The following is a 25,175-nucleotide window of genomic DNA, read 5'->3' on the forward strand; positions in this document are numbered from 1 at the left end:
GCGAGTGGGAATTCATATGCGCTCCGGCGAACAGTGAGTGACGCGGGGTTACCAGGCAAAAACAAACGTGGGATGGAGTCAAAGTAACCTCCACCGGCACCAGAGGAACTGCGTGGAAATCGTTGAAGTAAGTGAATACCAGCGAACACTGAACCGTTTTTATTTATGTCGCAGCTGCAGTGCTGCCGAATTTTAATATCCTGTTGCTTGCAGCGTTTTGTACCGCAGGAGCTCAAAACTAATATTTTTTAACTATTTTCATCATATGAATTGGTGCCAAATCATTTAGGTTATCATTTAAACCGATGCTAAAATACTGTATGTCGGCATGAGTCTTTTGCTGTGAGTCTCTGAGTGTTTTGATTTGTGTTGTGTCAGATGCAGTCATATTAATTCCAGACACTCTTGGCTCCTTCTGAAAGCAGACTAATGGACCAATAAGTGCGCTTGATTAATATGTATTTCCAACAGTCCATTTTCTCTTTTTTCCACAGTTGAATGTTTATATATATATATATATATATATATATATATATCCAAAGAGCATTTTGGAAATTGTTTATAAAATTCAAATATTTTCACTAGTTGCGTGTTACAACTGGTTGATCCCTCTTGTGTGGGATATGTCACTGTGAACTGTGATTAATGTCACCCTATTAGCAATATAAACCCAACTGTTAAAGTCATCTGAAAATATAAAATAGCATGTGTTATTGTGAAGCAAGAAGAGCTATTGTCAACATCATCATAGGGATAGGATTTCACATAGGATTGGCCAAATGTTTTCCTTGTTTTATAAAGGTATGCTTTCATAGACTGGGACCCCCAGTTAACCTTAAAAAAAATGCAGTATCCAAGGATACAGTATGTAATACTAGCATGTGAACCATAATGGATAGATGCTAGAGAGTTCTCATTTTCGTAATGTGCATGAACACAGAATCATGGTCAGGGAGAGTGAGATATGATTTATACGCCATGTTTGTATGCTGGCCCAGTGGTGTGTGTGTGTTTGAATAGGGTTTTGTTTTTGCTAGAGTTGAATAAGTTTAGTTGGAGCTAGGAGGTTGTGCAGACTCTCAGATCAGATGGCCGAGATTTATGGAGCTCTGGGCTGATGTTTCCATGCCCCAAGTCACGGCGTATAGCTTGTGAACCATGGCAGCGTGGAATGGCGACAGCCAAGGACACAACTGACTGGCACAGATCAGATATGGTATGGATTCGGCACAGATCGGACTCTGATACAGTATGGATCCGGCAGATCCTCATGAGATCAGTGCTGCATTCATTCCTGAATCTCCTGCCATCTGGAACACTGGGAAGTGTAGGGACATAACAGATACTGTCCATAGGACAAGTCCTCAAACTGTGAGTTTACACTGTCTGTCCTAACTTTGATTATGCCTAGGACTAATTTTAAGAGGATTTTGGAAAATCCCCACCCCCCTCTCCCCTTCTCCATAAACCAAAGTGACATTTCCCTGACCCATATTGATGTCCTTTTACTGTCCATGAACATTGGTAGCCAGCTGGGACTTGTTGATCTACTTAGATGGAGGTGTATGCAAAAGGCCATTACCAGGGCAAGAACAAACAGTGTGTGACCACCACCGCAATCAACTGCTCAGTCAGCTGTGTCACCCAACCCCCCATACCCCCCCTTCCCCCCCGCTCCGCTCCCAATAAACCCTGCACACCTGCACTTTCAATTACCAGTGTTTTCTTTTGACCTGTTGAACCCTCTTTCCAAGTTTATAAAGAAACAAAACAAAACAAGGCTTCATCTAGAAGTGTGTGAGAGAAAGCTATACTACCATATGGTAATTCTCCAACACTGAATCGGGTGACTGAATAAATGTATGCACTCAGGCAGCTGCCAGATGAAAAGGTGATGTTACCTCAAGTCGGTCAGCTAAGCAGTCTGACCATTATGGCATTATGTGTGCTTCTCTCAGGGCACTTGTTGTGTTGACCGGCCAGTTAATGATTTAGCCAGATGCTAATGCAGCCTCACGCTCATACTAGTGGTTGCCCGGTAGCCAAAAGGAAGTCACAGCCCAGTTACTAGCGGTCTATACTGAGACACAGAATAATTTATTTAGTGTAAAACAGGGTTCTTTTTTATATCACAGGATTACTGAATTGTTTATTTATTGATATTCAATCTTTTACGTACGTATGTCAAATATGTTTAATGAAAGCTTTTTTTTTTACCTATTGCTCTTCCTCTTCATAGGGAATATGCCTGGCCTAAGAAACCGGTCTACCTGGGCACCTCTGCTCCTGAAAGCATCCTGCATCAAGTCCTGTGCCAATGGCTGCTCCCTGGGTATCACTGCCCACCTCACCTATGCCAACATAGACCCCGAGCCTGTGGAGGGTGAGCTGATTTGGATTTGAGTATCCCATGTTATGAGCTGGCCTCTGACTTACTTTACTGTAAGGCAAAGACTTTAGGAGTAGCATATATACTATCGCAGTGGATATAGGTACATTTCTGCATGTTCAAAGGGAATCATAAGACACAAACGAAAGCTTTTAACTTCTTTTCTCTCCTCTTCCATTCGCCCCGTCTCTCCATCCCCTCCTCCACACTCATTGGACACATACACTCTCCCCTTATCCTCTCTTCTCCTCTCCTCCTCTTCCTCCTCCTCTCCCTTCATCGCCTGCCTTTTTCTCTTCCCCTCCACTCTGCTCCCTTTATTCTCACTCCTCTTCTCTTCTCCGCTCCTCTACTCTCAACTTTTCTCCACTTCATGTTTCTCCTCCCCTCCTTTCAGCTGTCCTTTTTTCTTCTCCTTCTTTCCATTCTCACTCTTCTTCTTCTTCTTCTCTCCTCTCCTCCCCTCCTCTTCCCCAGGTGTGTTTGTGTACCCGCTGGCTGAGAGGGAGGTGGTGGTGGGCTTTGAGGCGGTGATCGCCGGCCGGATCGTCAGCGTTCAGATCCAAAGCCGGGGCAAGCTGGAGGACTGCTGCCTGGACTGCTGCCCCACCTCAGCCTTAGACACCCAGTGCACCAATGGCAAGGACTGGTGCTGCTGTGGCAACTCAGGGCAGGACCTGCAGTGCACCAATGGTGAGGGGAAAGTCAAATAAATAGATAAAAATACATGCTTGATTGGTTTATCACTTCTTAATAACAGGCCGTAAAATTTTATTTTCAGAAGTTCAAAATAATTACAGAACAGGTGACTGGTAAAGGAGATATAGAAAAAAAACTAGGTATCATTAAAACATGAAGCACAGTTATTATATTTAGGACAGCCTTTGAGACCAGATTGAGTACATAGTTTAGTTGAGCAGGCCACTAGCAGAGCTGTGTTAGTGTCAAATGGAATCCTCTGCTTGAGATGTGTTGCTACCAAATGGGAAAATGCTTTCCTTTCCTGAACACATGCTTGTGTTTAAACCTGGGGGTGCTGGTGTGTTGATGGGATTCCATGGAATTCTAGTGCTTTGGGTGTCCAGGATTCCAGTTTGAAACATTGAAAAATTCCAGACGAACCTTTAAGCAACACTGGGATCCCGAATGCATTATCTATTGCACTGGCATGCACACCACTCAGAGAGCTTTGCCCCGTTCAAAGACTAAGGATAGGTCAGCTCTCTGCACACCCATACGAGAGGACATTCAAAGACTGCAGCCAGCGACAGGGAGGGAGCACATACACCAAACGCACAGTATAATAACCTTCCATTAAATCACTTTGACAATTACTGAACAGTAATCAGCATAATCCATTTGTGGACGTAGGGTGTGTGTGTGTGGGTGGGATGGGTGGCATAAGACATTCCTCTCACCCTGATTAACAGGAAGCTGGTTGTTCATCCAACATGACCAACTGACCATAAAGGAAGACGCTTTCATTTCGTTCTTACGTACAGCGTCCTCCCTGCACCTATGTAGCATTGCAGCAACAGAAAGCAATAATGAAGTCTTTGACAGAGCCCAAATAGATTAGCCCCTCTGTGAAAAAAATAAGTTCTGTAAGTAGCTTTGGACAAAGGCTTATACCTTATGACTTCAACTTACTTACACTTAATATCTTTTATCCTGTCTACTCTGTTGCAGGACACCTGGTTCTGGATGAAGACCTGGAGAGAGGCACCTTCATTGTCAGCACAGGACTCATTGGGTCCATGGAGATCGTGTCTGTCATCATAAACACTACTCAGGAATTACCTACCCTTGAGAATGGAGCGGTCCGTCTCGTGTTCCCCACAGTCCTCACGCCCATAGTGAGGGCACGGATGGTGCCAAGCAAGACTGAAAATGGGCTACGTTCAGATGAAAATGGGTATGGCCTAGGAATTCTGATTCACAGGCAGAAAAATGTCTACCAGTATGCACTAGTGTACAAACATCACAATGGGTATACCCAACATTTTGCACATTCATTTTTATGTTTAATATGCTGTGTTTTGATCACTTCAACAAGTCCTCTGGTTTAGATACAGTATATAAACATGTACATATGCACCCTCTTTTTCTCATTTATGTGCCAGAAATTATGATGGGTATAAACCACATTTTACATACAGTATTTATTTTGACGATTAAACTGTATTCTGATAATTGCTTCAACATATAAACAGCTTCTCTGAAGGCGTACTCATTTGAAACCTGCCCTTCATCCCAGTTCAACCAGCTGTTTTGGTGCTGGTCCTGGCAAAGCAGACCGGCTGCTGGGGTCCAGTCAGCAGTGTGTGCACACCATCTTCACCAGCCCTGCCACCAACCTCTCGCCCTACGAGTTCAGCTTCCAGCTGCTGGTCAGAGGCGCTTGTCTACTGGCAGGTACAGAATGGCACCCACACATTCACACACATACACAAACAGAAAGACACACGCACACACAAGCACACGCATGCGCACACGCACGCACGCGCACACACACACACATGCGCACACACACGAACACACACGTACGCACACACACCCACACGCGCGCGCACACACACACACACACACACACACACACACACACACACACACACACACACACACACACACACACACACACACACACACACACACACACACACACACACACACACACACACACACATAATATGCTAACTCTTCAGTTACTGTTCAAGTTGCCTTTGTAATGATGTAATTGACCAGTCTTGCTATTCCATCTGTCTATACTCAGCTCTAGTGCTGGTTTCACTGTTGGACATAAATCAGCAGTCCCTCTCATAAAATGTGTGAGTTTAATAAAATACTCTGAAGAGTGATGTCATGTAAGTGATTAGTGTGAACAGGTAGGTGGTAAAACCTGCTAGGCTCTAGGCCTGCCGCACCTCAACCGGTGCCCTTTGGGCTAGCTGCGGGGTCATCAGCCGGGGACCACCTTTCACAGATGTTTCGCCCCTTATCCCGGAACATCTCCTGGTGGCGGGGCAGTGAACAGGGACGTCTCCCAGTCACCCCCCGCAGCTAGCCTTTCTCAGGAGTTGCTCGCTCCCCATGCCTTGTCCCGCCTCCTTAAACAAAGCCAAAAACTTGCCTTCTCTGCTTCCTCAGACAGCTCTCTGGTGGCTTTGTGTAGATCCTTGCCCCTTAGCCCTAGCTCTTTAAGTAGGCGAGTCATTGAGCTTCCCACAAACCCCCTCGTGCCAACCTCCACTGGAAAGAGTCGTGTACTCCAACCGCTCTCCCTGCACTCCGCAACCAGGTCAGAGTACTTTGCCCTCTTCCTTTCGTGGGCTCCCTCCATCCCCTCCTCCCATGGCACCGTCAGCTCCACAAGCAGCGCAGATCTCTCCGTCCTGGCCCACAGCACCACATCTGGCCTCAGTGTGGTGCTGCAGATCTCCCCTGGGAAGTGGAGCTGCCTGCCCAAGTCCACCTCCATTCTCCATTCCACTCCTGGCAACAACAGGGTGGATGCTGGTCTCCTTCTGACAGTGTCCACCTTTTCCCCTTCCCTAAGGAATTGGGTCCACTGCTGGCTCCCCGGCTGCCTCCCAGCGCTTGCCTCTTGCCTTTTCCTCTCCACTACCTCTGCCAGTTTCCTCAGCACCTGATCGTGCCGCCATCCATACCTGCCCAGGGATAGCGCGGTCTTGCAACCTGACAGAGTGTGTTGTAGGGAAGCACTGATAGTCCCACAGAGGTCACAGGCCTGCTCCGTGCCCAGCCACTGTTGGAGGTTTCGGGGGGAGGGCAGAGTGTCTAGGTTGCCCTGATGAGGAAACTGAGTCGAGCCTGTGGCAGTTTCCAGAAGTCTGCCCAGCTCACCACCCGCCCGCAACCCCCTCTCACGTCGTCCAGCATCCCTGCTGCCCCTGCGCCACTGCCTTGACCCTGTACTCTTCCTCTGCCATCTTTGTCACCTCTGAGACAACAAGATCCTTCCTCTCCTTCCTGCTAGCTCTGGACCACAGAATAGGCGGATCTCCCCACCCAAGGCCAGCGCGCCCCGTCTGGACTCTGCCCACCATCTCCTGGTGCTGCAGCCTGCCCACTGCCTTCTGCACCTCCTCCTCGGCCCTCCACTTCCTCCCAGTCAACACCCGGGCTTCCATGTCCCTCACTGTCACGTCTGTAGATTCCCTCAGCTCCATCACCAGCCTTGCCTTTTCCTGCCTGTAACCTATGGCGATAGATTTCAGGGGACGCTGAAGTGTGTTCTTTCCATACAGGCTGGCCGATGAGTGGCCCCTTGGGAGCCCTGGCCATTTGCGGATGAACAAGCTGATCTTTGCTTCCATCTTGCTCACGGCTGACGAGGTGACTTTGCACAGCTTCAGCGGCCACATTACCCTTGGGTACAGTGTGAAATTGAAACACCACACCTTGTACTTTCCAGGTAACTGGCTTGAGTCGATTTTGGCCAGGCCTGCTGAGAGCTGCTGCAAGGTGGTCTTTCCTATTTCCTTGTCTGAGAGGCTGGCTGTATATTGCCTCCCAAGACTTCGGATGGGCTGGTCTGCAATGCGTGAGATGTTTTCTCCGCCGATTATAAAGGTGACCCTGTCATTCAGCACCCCTTTCCGCAAGGAAAGGCTCCTTGACTTTTTTGCTTTGAACTTCATCCTGGCCCAAGTGATCTACTCATCCAGCCTCTTCATGAGCCTGGATGTGCATGGAGCAGTTTGGAGCAAGCATGTGATGTCATCCATGTAACCCCTTAGTGGGGGGAGCTTCCGTCCTGTAGGCAGACGGGCTCCTCCCACCACCTGTCTTGCTCCAATCAAGATCACTTCAAAAGCTGTGATGAAGAGGATGGGGGAGATGGAGCATCCCATCGCGATCCCCACTTCCAGCTGTTGCCAGATGGTGGTGGAATTTGGCAACATGAAGCACATGTGCAAGTCCTGGAAGTAGCTCATCACCATGGCCCTGATGCTCTGTGGGATGTAAAAGAAGTCCAGGGCAAATGCTATGAGGTTGTGTGGCACTGACCCATATGCGTTGGCTAAATCTAGCCAAACCACATGCAGGTCTTTCTTCTCCCTCTTGGCAATCTGGATCTGCTCCCAGATCATGGTGGCATGTTCCACACACCCCGGGAAACCTGGAATCCCGGCCTTCTGGCAGCTGGTGTCAATATAGCCATTCTCCATCAGGTAGGAAGTCATTCTTCTTGCCATGACTGAGAAGAAGATCTTCCCCTCAACATTCAGCAGGGCTATGCTCCTGAACTGTTCGATGGTCTTGGAGTTCTGTTCTTTAGGGATGAAAACTGCCACTGCCCTCTGCCACTGTGATGGAATGGTCTGCTTGGTCCAAGCTGTCTTCATCAGGGTCCATAGAAGCTTCAGCACACTTGGGCAGTTTTTATACAGCTTGCATGGTATCCCATTTGGCCCTGGAGCAGATGCCGATCTTGCCCGCCAAACTACCCGCTTGATCTCACAGAGCTTGGGTGGTGAAGCATCAAAAAGCACTGATGGTTCTCCTGGCTTTGGCACATAGCCTGGTGGGCCCAGGGGCTCATTCCTTGCGGGATCGCTATATTGACCATGGATGTGATCCTCCAGATCTTCCTTGGAGATCTCAAGCGATCCACTGGTCTTCTCCTCAAGGAGTCCTCGTGCAAAGCGAAAGGGGTTCTTGAAGAAGTTTGCCCTCTCCTTTTCCTTCCTCTTCCTTCACTGCCTGATGCGCTCTGCCCTCCTCAGGTTGGCCAGCCTCCTTCTGATGTCATCCCAAAGGGCTTTCAGACCCTCTCTTTCTGATTCCTCTGCTTTCCTCCAGCGTCTGCGAAGCTGTCTTCTGCCTGCTACTAGGTCGTCAATCTCCTTTTCCCTTCTTCCCTTTGATTTTTCGGCTGCTTTCCTGCCCGTCACCTTGCCATACCTGCCGCTACACTCCTCGTACAGAACCTCTCCAAACAGGTTAAGCTTGGCCTCCACTGTGCCACGCAATGCCTTCTGCAGCAGATCACTGAGTGACTCATCCAGCCTCTTCCACTCCACCGTCTCGCTGGCCTTTGGCCATTTGATCTTCCGTCTCGGCTCGTTCAGACTTTTGGCCTTTTGGCTTGACTCGGTCCTTGGGTTGCTCGGGGGTGGTTCAGGGGTCACCTCCTGGGGGTCATCCACATCCCTCGTCTCCTTCTCTCCTGCCTCTGCAACATTGGGCCCGGTGGCACTGTGGTTTTTTACCCGGCCTTGGATCCCACTTGTCTGACCTGCCTGAGCAGCGCAAGTTTGCTTCTGGCTCCTGCCTGCACACTTCATCTTCCCCATGTGGATGTGCAGCCCCCTGAGTGTAGTTACCTTCTCCCATCCGCACCCGCACTTCCTAAGAATCCTCACATCATAATATAATAACGTGGGCACAAGACTGCCCTGATACCCTCTCAGAAAGAATCCCTCGAATGGAAGCTGCTATCAATCTCTTGACTGTGATTGAGGGAGTGGCACAGTTGGCCGTGACACTGACAGGTATGAAATATACACTCCTGTGCGCCAGAGAGGCCAATCGCTGGGAGGGAAGGTGTGTGTGTGTGTGTGTGTGTGTGTGTGGGGGGGGGGGGGGGGGGGGGGGGGTCAAGGTGTCTGGCTCAGTGCCTGGATCCACGGTCAGCACTGTATTCATGTGGAAGGAACTGCATGAGCTAGAACATAGACATTCAAAATCCAAATGAAACATATTTATGTGCATATCATTAAATATAATAAATAATTAATATAATTACTGTGAAAATATAATACGTGCATAAGTCAGAGGTACACAATCAACAGCCACAATGTGTTTGTGATTAGTGATGTTTGCCCTTGTTTTCTAAATTAACTGTGGGAGCTAGTATGGGTTTACTCCTATGAATCTACAGACCTAGGGCCAGTTACAGATGCATAGAGAATCTGGCCCTGTTCCGGCGTGCTCAAGACCTTGGACAGATTCATCCATTCCTTCTCCTTGCTCGGCCTCCTTCTCGCTCACACAACAGCCCTGTGTGAATTGTGGGTGCTGTGCACCAGGAGGAATATGCAAATGGATTACTGTATATTGTAGGTGAAATTGGTACCAGCCTCACATGGGAGTACCAGACTATGTAGGTAATTTACCCTGTGAGCAGGAGCCGGGTGAATGTGGGTGCAATTGTATGTAAACTGTGATACCGTCTTTGCGAGGGCCACCAAGACACACTGGTGCTGTCCTTGCAACAGCAACAATATGTTGGTAATCTCACCCGATTGGACAGGCATCAACCATTCAACACAAAGGCAGATCAATTAAGTTGAACACCTAGGGGGCGCCACACAAAGTGTAGTGTCCTCCACGTGGTCAAAATAATGATAATCCACAAATCAGTCTTGTTAAATATATCAGTCTCATAAAATATATTATACTATCAATTTGGAACTCTGATTAATAATTAAATTAATAACTACAACCAAAGTTACCTTACTAATAGTATGGTTGAAGGTCATTAGAATTCTGAATAGAAGAGGTTGGCAACGTCCATTCTTGTGTAACATTAAATAAACCAGCGTATATAAATCAAAGTATTTATTTACACAATGATAAGAAAATAACACACAATATGTAATCTAGCTAAATGTAACTAACCAATGAATTGAAGGAATAGGTGTATGTGTAATCGAGAGGGAGTGTGTGTGTGAGCTTGTGAGCTCGGGGTTGCGCTGTTAGGAGTGCGCCAGAAAGAATGTGTGTGGGTGTGTGTTCCTTTGTCTGACCACCGTAGTTCCGCGTGCATGTGCCGCGTGCATGTGCACGCGAACATACATGTGATGTGAACAAGGACGAGCCTATATGCAGCGCGAAGTTCGAGTATTCTCTTCGCGTGTGAGGCTATGTGAAGGCCAATGTATGTGTAATCGTGCGCGATTAAGATGCCATGTTAGAAAAGAGGGAAATGGTTAGTGATGCATGCAAGACCCGATGTGTCTGAGAAGTAATCCTAACGATAACCCAGATGGTGTGGCGAAGCCAACTACCAACTAACAATGAAAATATATAAACATTTACGTTCAGTAAACAAAACATATGAAACACATGAACAATGGCATGTAAACAGTCTTATGCTTAGCCAGGTTGTGAATAGCTAGGATAGCTAAATGCCCAGTTAATGTCAGTTACCAGTCCTTTGGGAAAAGTGTTGGGCTGGTCCGACGTGGATAAGGCAGAGAAGAGATGATGCCGTCCGTAAATGGAGAAAGTTGTCCTTGCTGTGATGTCTGTGTCCCTGCAGTTTAGATCGGAGGATTTGATCGCTCAGAACGTTGCAGTCTGCCTTTTGTTCCCGTTGTGTGGAGTTAGCTAGCAGGTCTATCGTTAGCTGCTTTCGCTAAACTTACTGCGTCTCACTTATCAGTTCGGTGACTGAGATCTTAGGCATATGTCGGCCGTAAGAAGTGAGAACAAAGAGAGTAGTTCTTCACCGTGTGCAGGCGATGCCTGAGGTGAGAGGAGGTCAAAGAGGCTTGCTCCTCGGTCGAGGCCGGGAGGGAGAGCTGAAGAGGTCCTGGCCAGGTGGGCGCCGACAGAGAGAGAGTCACATCTGGGGAGATGCGGCTATTATCCACGCTCAGGTGGGCGTGGTTAAGAAATGCATCCGGTTACATTTTTATGACAGGTAAAGTCTGACGTAGGTTCCGGCTGAAATCAGAGGCAAGCTACTGATTAAAGTCAAACACAATGGACCATTCCAGGTGTACCTACAATATATAGAATGTAGTTTCCTTTATGTAGAATATATAAGGGGTTTAATGCATCTGCACACTTAGGGCCAATTACCAATGCATTGTTATGACATTGACTGGGTCCAGGCCTTGATTTAGGATTAGCTGGTCTCTATTTTACTGCTCACCGCCCCCCACCCCCCAACCCCCCATGCTGCTTTGTCTCCCCAGGCCTGGAGAGCCCCACCCACCCGATGCGAGCCGACGCCGACCCCAGTGCCCAGTCCGCCTCCGTCACCTGCATCACACTGGCCGAGGAACATCCCTACGATCGACACCTGGAGGTCATCCTCCACCTGAGCGGTGAGCATTACACGAGACACTGAGTACTTTCCAAAACGTCTTTGTTTAGCTACTTGTTCCCTTATTTAATGCCCTGCAATCTGTTAATACCAGCAAATGGTCTATAGGTGCCGTAAGAGACACAACACAGTCTGGTATGCTCCACCTGTAAACAGGCCTGGATGTTAGGGCTTGGCTTTGTCTGTTGAAATGGGACACAGTAAAGTAAATGACAACCTCTGACAGAACCTCGCAGCCCATTGGTCATCCTGGAAAGGGGACGGCTCACTTTTAGCCAATACGAAGAGCAGATCAGCGCCCGCCGTGATTTCATTCGATGTGCTCGCAAGGATCCTGAGTCAGAGAAAAAGGTGAGCTTTAACTCTCTCATCTCCTTTATTTATCAGTCTATATGAAAGCATGTATGTATGTATGTATATATGTATGTATGCAAGCATATCAAGTTTTTGATGATTCATTCTGTTTGTTGGTGTGACTCTACTTTTCAGTGTTCCTTTGTACAATCCTGCAGCCTCTAGGTACACTGCTCTTCGCTCTGGAGTATGAGCGGCAGGTGCGTGCTCTATCTGAATGTTTGTTTTGTTTTGTTCCCCTGTAGCTGGAGTTTGTGCGGAAGCGTTACCATAAGGACATTCTGTGCAGCCCGGTCCTGATGCTGAACTTCTGCCCAGACCTGCTGGCGGAGCCTCCTCAGCTGCAGCGGGCCTCCAGGGAGCTGCTCTTCCTCATCGACCGCAGCGGCAGCATGAGCGACCACAACATCAGCAAGATCAAGGCAATCCCACTCTTCAGCCTCATGCTGCTCAGAACAGCTCATTTCTTTTGTTTTCTTTTTGTTCTTTCTTTCTTTGTTTCTAACTTTCTGTCTGTCTTTTTTCCCCTCATCTTCTTTATTTCCCTCTTCCTCCTCCCATCTTCTCATCTTCTGCCTTCTTCTTGTCCTCCTTCCACTCATGATGTTTTGTAAAGTGAAACACCAACCTTATCTGTCCATTATATGGTGTGACATTAGATCCTGACACCCAGTGGTCGATTGGTTAAAGAAATCAAGGGGGGTGGTCTACAAAGTCTCTTCATAATTGTTAATAATACATAATTGTTATAATTTCAAAGAGGATGTTTTAATGTCCAAACCTTTTACAGCATCCCCCCTCAACTGGAACCCTGCACACACCCCTGTCCCAGTCTCCACTCCCATCCGAGACACATGGGACGGACACTGACAGTGTCTCTCTGTCCTGCTGCTTTTTCTCAATCACAGGAAGGGTTGCTGGTGGCCATTAAAAGTGTTCCTCCAGGGACGATGCTCAACATCATCGGCTTCGGCTCCACTGTCAAGACACTATTCACAACCAGCAAGCCCTGTGCCGATGTCAGTTTAACCCTCAACACATACACACAGCACACAGCAGCATCTCCATGGTGACATGTGGTACTAACAAGCCTGTCAGTTTAGCACCTAGCCTCCCTTCATTCCTGGACCCAACAGGACATTGAATGTTGGCCTACAAAACAAAAAACCCCACATTGTACAGTTTTGTACCCTGAAGCAAAAAAGTCAAGATTTTATTTTTGGCAAGTAAATGTATAATAAGCGGGATAATGTATTGTCCATCGGTCATTATCCAAAAATAAATCCCTTAAATCCCCGTCGGGATTTATTTTTGGATAATGACCTCCGGACAATACATTATCCCTTACGTAACATAAGTATACTGGTCAAAATGATCAAGCTTGTATTTGGAGAGAGTAAGCAAGCAGGTGAGTTTGCTCAAGGTCTCTGTGTTGACTCATGGGTGGTCCACTCCCCCTCTCAGGCCACACTGGCCCAGGCCTGCGAGTACCTGCAGAAGATGCGTGCCAACATGGGGGGCACCAACCTGCTGGCTGCCCTGGCGTGGGTGTACCAGCAGCCTGCACACCGCAGCAGCCCACGCCAGCTCTTCATCCTCACCGACGGCTCTGTCAGCAACGTGGGCAAAGTGCTGGAGCTGGTGCGCAGGAACACCTGCTCAGCCAGGTAAACACACCTGCCTACACACAAACACACACACACACACACACACACACACACTAACACACACACACACACACACACACACACACACACACACACACACACACACACACACACACACACACACACACACACACACACACACACACACATACACACACAGAAACACCACACACACACATACATACTCATGCACTCGCACAGATATACAGATGCACAAACACAACACACACACAGAGAGAGGAGAGAGATAGAGAGAGAGAGAGAGAAAAAAAAATACACGCATACACGCACACTTCTGCACACAGATACATACCATTTTCACAACACAAACACAAACATACACACACACAAACACAAAAATACACACACAAACACACATGCTCACTCATGCACAGACACAGATACATAAACACAAACACACACCTACACTAACCCTAACCCTAACCCATTCAATACCTGCTTGTCCTCAAAGAGTCATACCCAGAAATAGTCATGCATTTGTGATGTGATGATTGACCATGAGTCTATAAATATACACAGGTGAAAAAAACAACACACATGCTGTTCTGGGCTCATCTATATTTAGCTATGTGTTTTCAGATAGAGAGTATGGTGTGAGGAGAAGACTGAGGTAAACAAGAGGACAGGAATGGAAAGAGTGACTGAGAGAGAGAGAGAGATGGGGTGGTGTGGAGTAAGAAAGAGTGAGAAAAGACAAAACTGTTTTTGAGAGGGTAAGAAAGAGAGAGAAGGTGAGCAAGAGAAAGAGAGAAAAAAAGGAAAGAGAAAACAAGAGCGAGGGAGCGAGGGAGAGAATGAGAGAGAAAGCGGTACAAAGGGATGGAAGGGGGGGGGGGGATCAGACCTTATCCCTTAATTAAACTAAGTACCTGAGCAGCCGAGAGCCTCGGCCACACCCTCCCACTCACACCAGCATTTCTATTCCACACACACATACACACACACACACAGCCTGTTCTGGTCTGGCACGAACACACACACACACACACACTGACCAAACAGTGACCAGCAGAAGGTCTAGAGCGCAGAGCCCTCAGCTCAGCCTCTGCACAGACTCCCCACCTCTGCTTCACTCAGCAGTGAACCTGGACAATATCACACACACACAAAGAGAGAGAGACACACACATACACAGGCACACACACACACACACACACACACACACACACACACACACACACACACACACACACTCTGTGTTCTCTGACTGTGTGTGTGTCAGTGATGCAATGCAATTGGCAGACATCAAAGTTATTGATATGCACTCTAAAGGAGTTAAAAAAAAGAGAAATCCTTGTATTTATTTATTTATTTCCGTGTGAGAGGGCAGACAAGATGGAGCTGAATTCTAAACAGGCAGCTCCAGCCGTCTGCGGCTCTCCGCTTCCTCTCTGATTTTTCAATTACTGAAAAAGCTCCTGATCACTCTGCAACATGCAGGGGCCCCTTGGCTGCTCCGAGGCCCCAGTGTTTTATGGGCCCCGGTATAAATGCAGCCATCTGCTGTCCGTCATGGGCTTTTAAGGAGACACTGACGTACAGCTCTCTGACAGCTCCTCAGGACACTGATAGAATGGGGACAACTCCTAAAAAGGCTTTCTCACCAACATTCATTTCAACATGATTTACTCAGTTTGGTGCTTCTTGTCATAAGCTATGCTCATACGATACTCTAAAAAGCAAAGAGTATTTAGAAGTAGTAAAAGTATACAGATTTCCACCATCCTCTGTGTAAATGAATATTATTTTCTCTTTTTTGAGTGATGGTGTTATTTCATTGTTTTACCACAGATTGAGTCTTGTTAAGATAATTATTGTCTTCATTCTGGGTGGCAGTGTTATTTGCTCATTTCATTGTGGTATGGTAAGTATAGTCATTGTTTTGAGTGATGGTGTTATTTGCTGTATTCAGGTGCTTCAGTCTGGGCCTGGGCCCACGAGCCTGTAGAAGGCTTCTCAAGGGGGTCGCCACGGTGACTGGTGGCAGCGCAGAGTTCTTGAGTGAGGAGGAGAGGCTGCAACCTAAGGTGAGAGATCAGCCTTCACTGGGGGAAGATCTGGAATCATCCAGAATATCCTAAAATGGTTGTTGTGGTGACCAGTATGTTAACAGTAGTTAAGTAATAAAAGATTTTTATTGTTTTGCAGTCAGAGTGCTATTACCTTGAGATAATGGCACAATCATTTGAATGACTCATTCAATTACAAGGCCGGTGTTTATGTAAAAGATGGCAATGTGCCTCTAGTTATGGTTTCGTCTAACTAACTGTCAACTAACTGATATTTATCTAAAACAAATACTGTATATAGATGTGAATGACAGTGAATATGTATTTCCTCAGCTTATTAAATCTCTGAAGAAAGCCCTTGAGCCTGTCCTGACTGATGTGCGCATTGACTGGTATGTGCCAGACAATATGGAGGCCCTTCTTTCACCCAATGAAATCCCGCCACTCTACCCTGGTAGTCGTCTGATTGGCTACTGCACTTTGTACGATGTGGCGGCATTCCAAAGCAGGAAGAATGAGGTAAAGTGCAACAGATATTGTTTTCTGCCTATGAAGGGAACAGTGTAGCAAATAGTACCTGTAAAATGTCTTGTGGCATGTCCACCTTAAGGTGTTACGCAGCTAGTACCCCATGCCTATGATGTGCTAACTCAACGTCTCAGAGAATGTTGTGAATGCTAGTGATACACTTACTGTGGCTGCATTACACCAATATATATTATGACATATGACTAATATCATCTCTGGTTCTCTCTGTCCTTTCAGATACTAAAACATATCTTGTATCTTAATATCTTACAGGTCAAAGGGCGGTCCTATAGAGGCATGTCTCGGGGTTCTCTGGGCTCTGTGTTTGGCCAGGTCCAGGACGAGCTGTCCAACCCATCCGAGCTCCTGCAGCAACTCCTGGTGCTACCGGGGGAGGAGGGGGAGGACCTGGAGGAAGCCCTTAGAGAGATCTCCAGAGAAATCTCCTCCGAGTTCTCCTGTGCCAAAGCCTCAGACACTGACAACAACAGCACAGGTAACAAGCTGCCCCCAACACACACACACACACACACACACACACACACACACACACACACACACACACGCACACACACACACACACACATACACACACACACACACACACACACACACACACACACACACGCACACACGCACACACAGTACATTACATGTCATGGGAGAGGGGGGAAGTTGCAGCAGCAGACAGGAGAAAGGACATGCAGAGAGCAGACAGAGTTAAGGAGTTCATTTTACACAACTCAAGCCATTATACAGATTTATCAGCACTTGTTCTACTACATTGTCAATGTCATATTTGGGTAAACTATCCTGACCTATGCTTCTAGTGTAACACACGCACAAACATGCATGTATACACACACACACACACACACACACACACACACACACACACACACACACACACACACACACACACACACATACACTCACAGGATGCTCAACCATGTCCACTGGAATGAAGCAACAGTGAGACAACAAGGACACTGCTGGAATGGTGCATAGCCAATCATCTGCACCAATCTCCCTGGGATCTCCCTGGGGTCAAATGGAGACTGTGAGCTAGTGGAAACAGATAAGATTGAAGTGCAGCAGCCGTCTTTACCACCTACAAAGGCTATCTGACACCAACCTCCCACCCCCACTCCCTCGAGTCCTTTTCACCATCCCCTCCCCATCAATTGTAGATCCCTAAAAGTATGGAGAGGCTGCTATCAATTGACAGGCTGTCTTTTTCTAGCCAGACACCCAATCCCAAGGGCCCAGCACCCAAACCACCTGCTCCACCCCCACCTTCACGCCATACTTTATCTCCCTCCCATGTCAAACCCTCTCTACCTCCAGGAGCCTTCACACCTAAGTGCTCTGATTAAATGTTCTCCTCATATTTTGTTAGTAAGTATTTACAGGCCTCCAAAGCACTCGCCAAAAGTTTTTCTTGATGAGCAAACTATTGCCAGTAATCTGTACATATTTTGATGACTTATTATATCAAGGGATTTCAACTTGCATGTAGATAATCCAGAACACAGTTATGCTAAGGAACTAAATGCACTAGTTGTTACCTCCAGCCTAGCACAGCATGTACAGGGCCAACATGCTCTATTGGTCATACCCTGGACCTTGTCATCACAAAGGGTCTCAATATCTCCAGAACCGTCAAGAACTTCGCCTTATCTGATAATTGCTCTGTGTTCTTTGACGTGTTTATGTCCCAACACATTCAGAACAGATGTATGACTGTAAGAAGAGAGTCATAAATTATCACGAGTGCTCTCTTTGAGCAGGCACGTTCAAGGACGTTGAGTCAACTGTCAGTCTCTGTGGATGATTTGCTGTGTAATTTAAATTTAACATTGCTAAATATTACAAGACAGTCACCGACAAATAGAAAGCACCATGGAAACAAAATCCAACTGTTAATCTCCTAAAAAGTGAGTGTAGGACGACTGAAAGAAAATGGCACAAATTCAGACTTCAGATCCACTATCAAATCCATGAAGAGATGCTCCGCACACTTAATGCTGAAAAAGGCAAAGCAAGACAGTCTTTCTTCTTTAAATTATTTAACGTAGAAATATAAACAATACACAGAGACGTAAATGGACAGAGTTTATTTGAAACAGCCAGTACACAGTGAAACAGGGGAAATAACGGGGAAAACATAAAAGCAAAACTGGTCAATAACGCTTAAGAAGATAAAGTTCAAATGTACAAAGCTCAGAAGTTAAGGTCCAATAAAACGCTCAGGAGTTTTTAGAACCAAGAGGGGGAAAACAGAGTAATCTCGTGAACCAGGATAACAAGGCACAGGAACACTGGAGCTAGGGAGCGGACGCGGATGAGGAGAATTAGAATGACCTGTAAGTCAGAGGGGAAGACTGGAACAATCCCGGGAGGTGAAGAGTCTGGAGCTTGAATCTTCTGGAGTTTAGTCCTTTCAAAACGAGGCCAGAGTGAAGGGAGTGAGGAGTTTATATAGTGGAGTGGTGGAGGGAGTGACAGGTTCTGGTAATCAGGCAATCAGGGGACTGGGAATGTGACTGAGGCAGGTGAGTAGAATCAGAGGGGGCGTGGCAGGAGCAGGGCTCAGTGCTGGCGTGACATTGAGCTTGTACAAAAAGCAGCTGCCAGAGTTCTTACGAAAAACCAAAGGAATTGACCATATTACTCCAATAATTAAGTCCTTACACTGGTTTCCAGTAAGTCACAAAATGGGACAGGACCAAATTCCCTCTCAAATATGTAGCTGTATCTCAGCAGTATACACCTGCTCGATCTCTCAGATCACTTGGGGGAAATCTGTTGGTAATGACAACTTTAATCTTTCATCCTTCATCTTTTCTTTATTCTTTTATCTGCTGATTTATAAAGCAATTACAAATGTGTATGAATTGTGTTATATATATTAATTGCCTAGCCTTGCCTGCACACAACCACACGCACACAACCACACATGCACACACACACACACACACACACACACATAACCATTCCCTCACACTCCTTTATAACCAGACCTTCTGATAGCGCAGACCTGCATTGTGTCTCTTTCACGCTCTCTCAGTCGTAGACCTGGGGTCTTACAGTGATGTGCGGCAGCGGATCGAGGGGGCATCTTATGTGCAGGACCAGTATGTTCTGACCCGCTGCTCCATCAGCAGCGACCGTGGCCTCCTCTCGGGTTCCCCTGCCTCAGACTGGACTGTCCCGGGCCTGGACACGGGCTCCCTGCCTCAGGGCCTGGAGAAAGTGGCCCCTCCAGAACCACGGGGTCTCTCACGCTGGGAGTTCCCCTGGCAACACACAGTGCCCTCAGAGAACACCAACACCAGCCCTGAGAAGGTGGGGGTTTTGCCCAGTTGTACTACACAAGAACTTTTATAGCTGTATAATTGCAGAAGAATGGCATATATTATCACTGTCATTGTTAGAGAATGAAATACGATTCTTGCATGATTATCATTAGAGTAAAATCTTGTCTTTGATCTAGAATTTAGTTAAGCTGTGTACCTGAGTGGCAATGCCAACATCTGTGTCTATGTCGATTCCTATAGCACACCTTGTGGAGCAAGGTGCTAAATACACCAAGATCATGGGTGTGACTCCCAGGGAGCATACATTGGGTACTAATGATACAGGGTTCTCATGGCCATGGAAATCCTGGAAAAGTCATGACATTTTAAAATCCCATTTTCCAGGCCTGGAAAAGTCATGCAATTCAGTAAATTCTTTAAAAGTTTTGGGAAAGTTGTGAAATGTTGTTTTGTCGTATGTAGGTGTAATGAAATGAAATCTGTTATTGTACTCTTCCTAGGATAATGTTTTGTTGGATGAATTTCTGCAGTGTGAGGCAGTTTCCACTTGAATTGACATAGCCTAACTAGCCAATTAGAAAAGGAATGTAAAAGGTTGCTGTTTAACTTTCATCTAATAAGTAGGCCCAACCTTTGCAGTGATGTGAGCAATTTTGTGTAGTGGTAGGTTGTGAAAGGTCATGGAATAGTTTTGAAATATCGTAAATAAAAATGGGTGGGAACGCTGATGATAAAATATATGTGTTTTTAAGTGTTTGTTTAAGCGTGTATGACTCTGATATCTTTCTTTTTTTCTTTTTTTCTTTTTGTTTGTTTTGTACGTGTTTCTTTGTTTCTTCGTTTTCACTGGCAATCTGCAGGCTGGCAGGCTGGCAGACAAAGAGGAGAGTCATCGCAGGCAGAAGGCGCTTGCCCGCTGTGCCATGTCTGCGCGCAGTTTCTCATCTCCGCAGGGTGACCTGGACATGCACAGGCTGCGGCGTGCACTGGAGAAGGTCTCCTTCGACCAGGCGGTGGGTGGGCGGCTGGAGGAGAGCGACAGCGAGACGCATCCCAGCTCCGGAGGAGCCCTTTCACGCAGGAGCCTGACCGACTCCAGTGAGCAAATACACACATTTACTCACACACACACATACCCTTAAACACACACAGGCACACATACATCTCATCGACACACAAACACAAACACTCACACACAAACTCAAATACACACACCTCTAAACTAGGGAACCAACTTATGTCAACCCATCCACACATAACTACATATATACACAGGGGTCTCTTGCTACGCGGGCTTGCACTGCAGCCTCTTTGCCAAATCTTTGCAAATCTCATCGCTCCTCTCTTTCTCTCTATCTCTATCTCTGAGGACAGACGGCCTGCTTTTCCCAGCCTCCCCTCTGGACTGGGACGGCTTCACTGACCTGGAGTGCCTTTTTGCAGCCGCGCCACCAGACGAGCCCCAGGCTCTGCAGGCCCGCTCCCTCATCCATGGCTTGCTGGGAGGGCGGCCCGTGTCCTGGGAGGTGTCTGTGGACCTGAGTCCCCTCTGGGCCCCTCAGAGCCCCACGCCCATAGCCGACCCCTGGGGAGAGATGGTGCATCAGCTGGCCGCTCGCTCTGTGATCCGAGACTTTGAAAACCTGACAGAAAAGGAGTCTGATATTGAGCATGGTGGGTATTTGTGTCCCATATTATTTTGGCACTTCCCAACACAGTTCTGACCGGGTATTGCTACATTCTTATGCAGGACATTTATCTTCTTTATCTTCACACATTTAGAGTGACATTGGCGAATGGCGACTGAAGCTCACGTTAGAGAGGGGAAATAATGCCCCCTGCTGTTGGAAAACACAAATTATTTATTTGATCAATCTACACCTTCAGTTCCTATAGGTCCTTAACTGAACTCAATAGAAATACATCAAGTTGAAATTCTCAGAGAAAGCATTGTCATAAAATGTATTGTAACCAGCTATGAGTCACTCTGGATAAGACCATCTGCTAAAACTTTAGTTGTTAAACTACACAATCTACTTGATCAGGTTGAAAATGTAACCATGCAGAGCTCGCAGAAATGATGTCCTGCAGACTTAAACATGCTGAACGTGACCTTGTCTGACTCATGGCAGCTATTTTCACCAGGTCCAGCGAAGAGGTACAGGATGAAGGCTATCCAGACCAGCAAGAGCTGCAACATCATCTGCATGTACACCTCCTTCACCGCTACTGACTCCAGCACCAGCACCAGCAAGGGTCTCAAGGATGGAACAGAACCCCTCAGCTCAGGTAGCACAGGGATTATGGTCCATCGTATTATAGAAACAGGATGTAATTACATTTAACATTGATCATATATTATCAAATATGAATGCCATATTCATACCACACTGTCAACAAATACGTCTCTGTGCATATATCTTGTTGTCATTATTTTACACAGAATTTAACTTTAACTGTTTTATTTTTCTATAATTGTTGTCCAAGAACTCATACAAATATAGAGAGCAACAGCTTTTTGTTCTCTATACCTTTTTGAAACTGTGATGTCTTGGGTTCACTCTAGCAGGGTTACGTTTGGGGACGAGGCACAGCTCCCACACGGGGAGCAGGAGGCAGAGGTCCTACTCTGTGGGTCTGGGGCGCAGGCCCTCCAGCCGGGACAGTGAGGAGTTAGAGGACACCTTCCCCTCCACAGGTACCTACAGTACCTACCTACCTGGGACACCTACCAGGCACTGATGAAGGAAGAAGATCAGATCCTGATAACTGTTACAAGTGATACAGTTGCAGTTTTCTGGATGTTTTTGTTGATATTCTGTCTCTCACTGTTAAAATAGACCTACCATTACAATTATAGATCACGCATTTCTTTGCAAGTGGGCAAACTTGCGAAATCGGCAGGGGGTCAAATACTTATTTTCCCCACTGAACATTGATTGGCTTCAGTGAAACAACCAGACACATAATATACTGGCTAGTTTGTAAAAAAAAAAAAAAGAAAAATAGTTCTATTTGACCCACATTGAACACTGATGCAATTGCATAGGTATAAATCATGCATTTGAATTTGTTTAGGTTTTGTCAGGGCCTGAAACATCCAAACATAAAGAATTGATACAAAGGAATATTGGCAAAATGGCAAACTTCCAGTTGTTTTTAATATTTTACTAGAACCTACCGCACACTTAGTTCATACCATATTTTTTGTTCGTCCCACTCCAGACAGAGATGACACCCCTACCTCCCCCTGCAGCCTCACCTCCTGGGACAGCAGTAAGTCACCCAGAGATGGAATGACTACATCTTTAGAGACTTATAGGGTCAAAACTAACAGACTTAGTTCAGTAAAACTCTCTAAAGAATATTTGGTAATACAGTACGTTGACCTGGGTATTTACATGCTAAGCTGCAGAGAAGAATAGTATTTTGAGAGCTAATCAGTGTGTAACAGATAAAAAGCACAGGTGATGCAGTTTCAGTTTCGGGAATTCATTCAATTAGTTGCTGCTGTCAGAGAGAAATTAAAACAAATTAGCTCCCCCTCGAAATATCCTTGTGAATGGGGGCCACCAACGCATTGTTGGCATGAGTGCATGTTCATGAGAGACTGGCAAATGTGATGATGATGTTAACAGCGCTGTCTCAGGTACAGGCCCCAGTGCGCACCCCGCCAGCCCCTCTGCCACCTCGACCCGCTCCCAGCGCTCCATAGAGAGCAGGTCTGTAGAGAGCTTCTTCGGCTCCAGGTGAGCCTACATCACACCCACACCACACCACACCACCGTATCTGTGAGGTATCGGTCATTATCCTACGGCGGTGCCCAGGCCGCTGATGCTATTGATGTACTGTTATTCCTCTGCTATTCCTTTAGTGTAAAAAACATCTCTGTATATCTCTCAATTAGCCAGACTTCATGGAGAAAACTATAGTGATATGTGGACTACATTTGGGTGGAAATGATTGCAGAACTAAAAGCTTTTGAAATTTTGGATCCAATCAAAGTGCCTTGTCGGCACTCCTTTTTAACGTATTTGCAGTCCACAGTTTCAATGCGTTGTCTCCAGACTGTGAATTCTCATCATGTCGTACCAAGATCGCATCTGGCTCTCTGTGTCTGATCGTCAGGTTTAATTTGGGGAGGCTGATGTCCACAAACGCCTCAGGAAGACAGGCAGCCCTGAAGCCCCACTGTCTTTCTGCGGAGGCAGAGAAGCACACAGAGACTCACACTCCCAGCTACCTGCCTCTGGTGAGCAGTTTTGGCTAATCACCTAATCACAGAAAGATGCTTTCATCTATGCAGTAATAATGAGATCTTCATGCATTGCTTCTTTGCTTGGCACTGAGTTTGCCATCTCTCATCCCTGGATCGCTGTTTGTAGATGAGTCCTTGTAGGAACAAACAGTGGGGCTTCAATAGAAACAACATAAAAGAGAAAGAACAGTCAATCCTAATGCTCAATCATAAGAAGATAATGGGTCATTGTACTGCAGCCAGTTAAATAACAACCAGTCATGTTTGGTTTCTTTGAACATATCCCAAATTGTGTCTGTGTTGCTCCACCTCCTTACAGGTGCATCTGCAGTTGGCTTCCGGAGCCTTCCGTCTGAACGAGTCTTACTCCGAGTGCATCCAGATCCCTCTGGAGCGTCTGAAGAGGGCGTCCCCATACACCCGTCATCGTAGCAGCCTGAGCCCCCCCATCCGCTGCATCTCTCCCCCAGCCAATCAGGAGGGGGGCCCAGCCCCAGCCCCAGCCCCAGCCCAAGCCCCAGGCCCTGCCAGGGGGTCTGCTAGGCCCAGCATGGGGCGCTGCCTTGAACCTGACACCGTCCTCTCCGACCCCATTAGCTCAGAGGAGGGTGGGGTTCCCCAGGCAGATAGCGGCCGTGGTTCGGAGACAGACATGTGCGAGGGATCCCCTCTGGAGCCTGCTGATCTGCCAGGGGATCCTACACTGGTCCAGCTGGACCTGGAGAGCCTGAGCTGGGCCACGGCGGTGGCCTTGGCCTGGCTTGAGCACCGCTGCGCCGGCTACTTTGTTGAGTGGGAGCTGATCGCTGCTAAGGCGGATTTCTGGCTGCGCAGTCAGACACTGCCCGAGGGCTTGGACCTAGCGGGGCTGAAGGCAGCCGCACGGCAGCTGTTCTTGCTGCTGCGCCACTGGGACGAGAATATCCAGCTCAACATGCTCTGCTACAACCCCAAAAACATGTGATTCATGCTACGCTAGTGCTGCAACCTCAATAACATGTGATTTATGCTACGCTACTGCTGCAACCCAAACATGTCATAATGTTACAATATAACCCCAATATGTATTTCCAGCTACACCACTGCAAAGACCCAACAACCTGTCATTCAAGCTATGCTACAACCCAAGAACTTATGCTTCACGCTTGTGCTCTTATAACTGCATTACAAATCTATGCCTTCATTTGTTCCAAATCAATGCAATTTTAAGTTTTTAAGTGTTTCCTTGCTTTTCTAACTGGCAGATTGAAATGTACCTGATATTATTTAATTTTCCACTTTTCACCTTTACAAGGCCTAATTGCTGTTACAAACTGATAATCAATCTAGATCACATTAGATCTGATAACTGCCAAAAAGGAAACACTTCTTCATTATGTCTATTTCATATGACACCAATTTACAGTTCTAAAGGTGACACACACAGTTAATGCATACAAACTCATCTGGATTTACAATTTAAACCAGATTTTATGTATATCTTAATTGCTTGATGAATGTTTCATACAGATTCATAACATTTTTCTTCAGCTTGTGTTTCTTGTAC

At 46.7% G+C, this 25,175-nt stretch overlaps 1 protein-coding gene across 1 annotated transcript; it reads left to right on the top strand.

The window, feature by feature from the left end:
- On the top strand, positions 1 to 25,169 carry vwa5b2 (von Willebrand factor A domain containing 5B2). Its single transcript, XM_042703105.1, has 24 exons — positions 1 to 127; positions 2,240 to 2,383; positions 2,867 to 3,082; positions 4,079 to 4,304; positions 4,647 to 4,804; positions 11,341 to 11,472; positions 11,698 to 11,822; positions 12,071 to 12,435; positions 12,616 to 12,880; positions 13,290 to 13,492; positions 15,426 to 15,540; positions 15,856 to 16,041; positions 16,324 to 16,546; positions 17,781 to 17,806; positions 18,606 to 18,861; positions 19,121 to 19,398; positions 20,231 to 20,468; positions 20,745 to 21,044; positions 21,516 to 21,659; positions 21,937 to 22,068; positions 22,596 to 22,646; positions 23,020 to 23,119; positions 23,500 to 23,623; positions 23,949 to 25,169. Exons 2-24 carry the CDS (start codon positions 2,245 to 2,247, stop codon positions 24,591 to 24,593), a joined length of 4,647 nt encoding a protein of 1,548 aa, XP_042559039.1. The 5' UTR covers positions 1 to 127; positions 2,240 to 2,244; the 3' UTR covers positions 24,594 to 25,169.
- Positions 25,170 to 25,175: the final 6 nt, after the last annotated feature.

Source organism: Clupea harengus, chromosome 22 (assembly GCF_900700415.2).
Source record: "Clupea harengus chromosome 22, Ch_v2.0.2, whole genome shotgun sequence".
Classification (NCBI taxonomy): Eukaryota; Metazoa; Chordata; class Actinopteri; order Clupeiformes; family Clupeidae; genus Clupea; species Clupea harengus.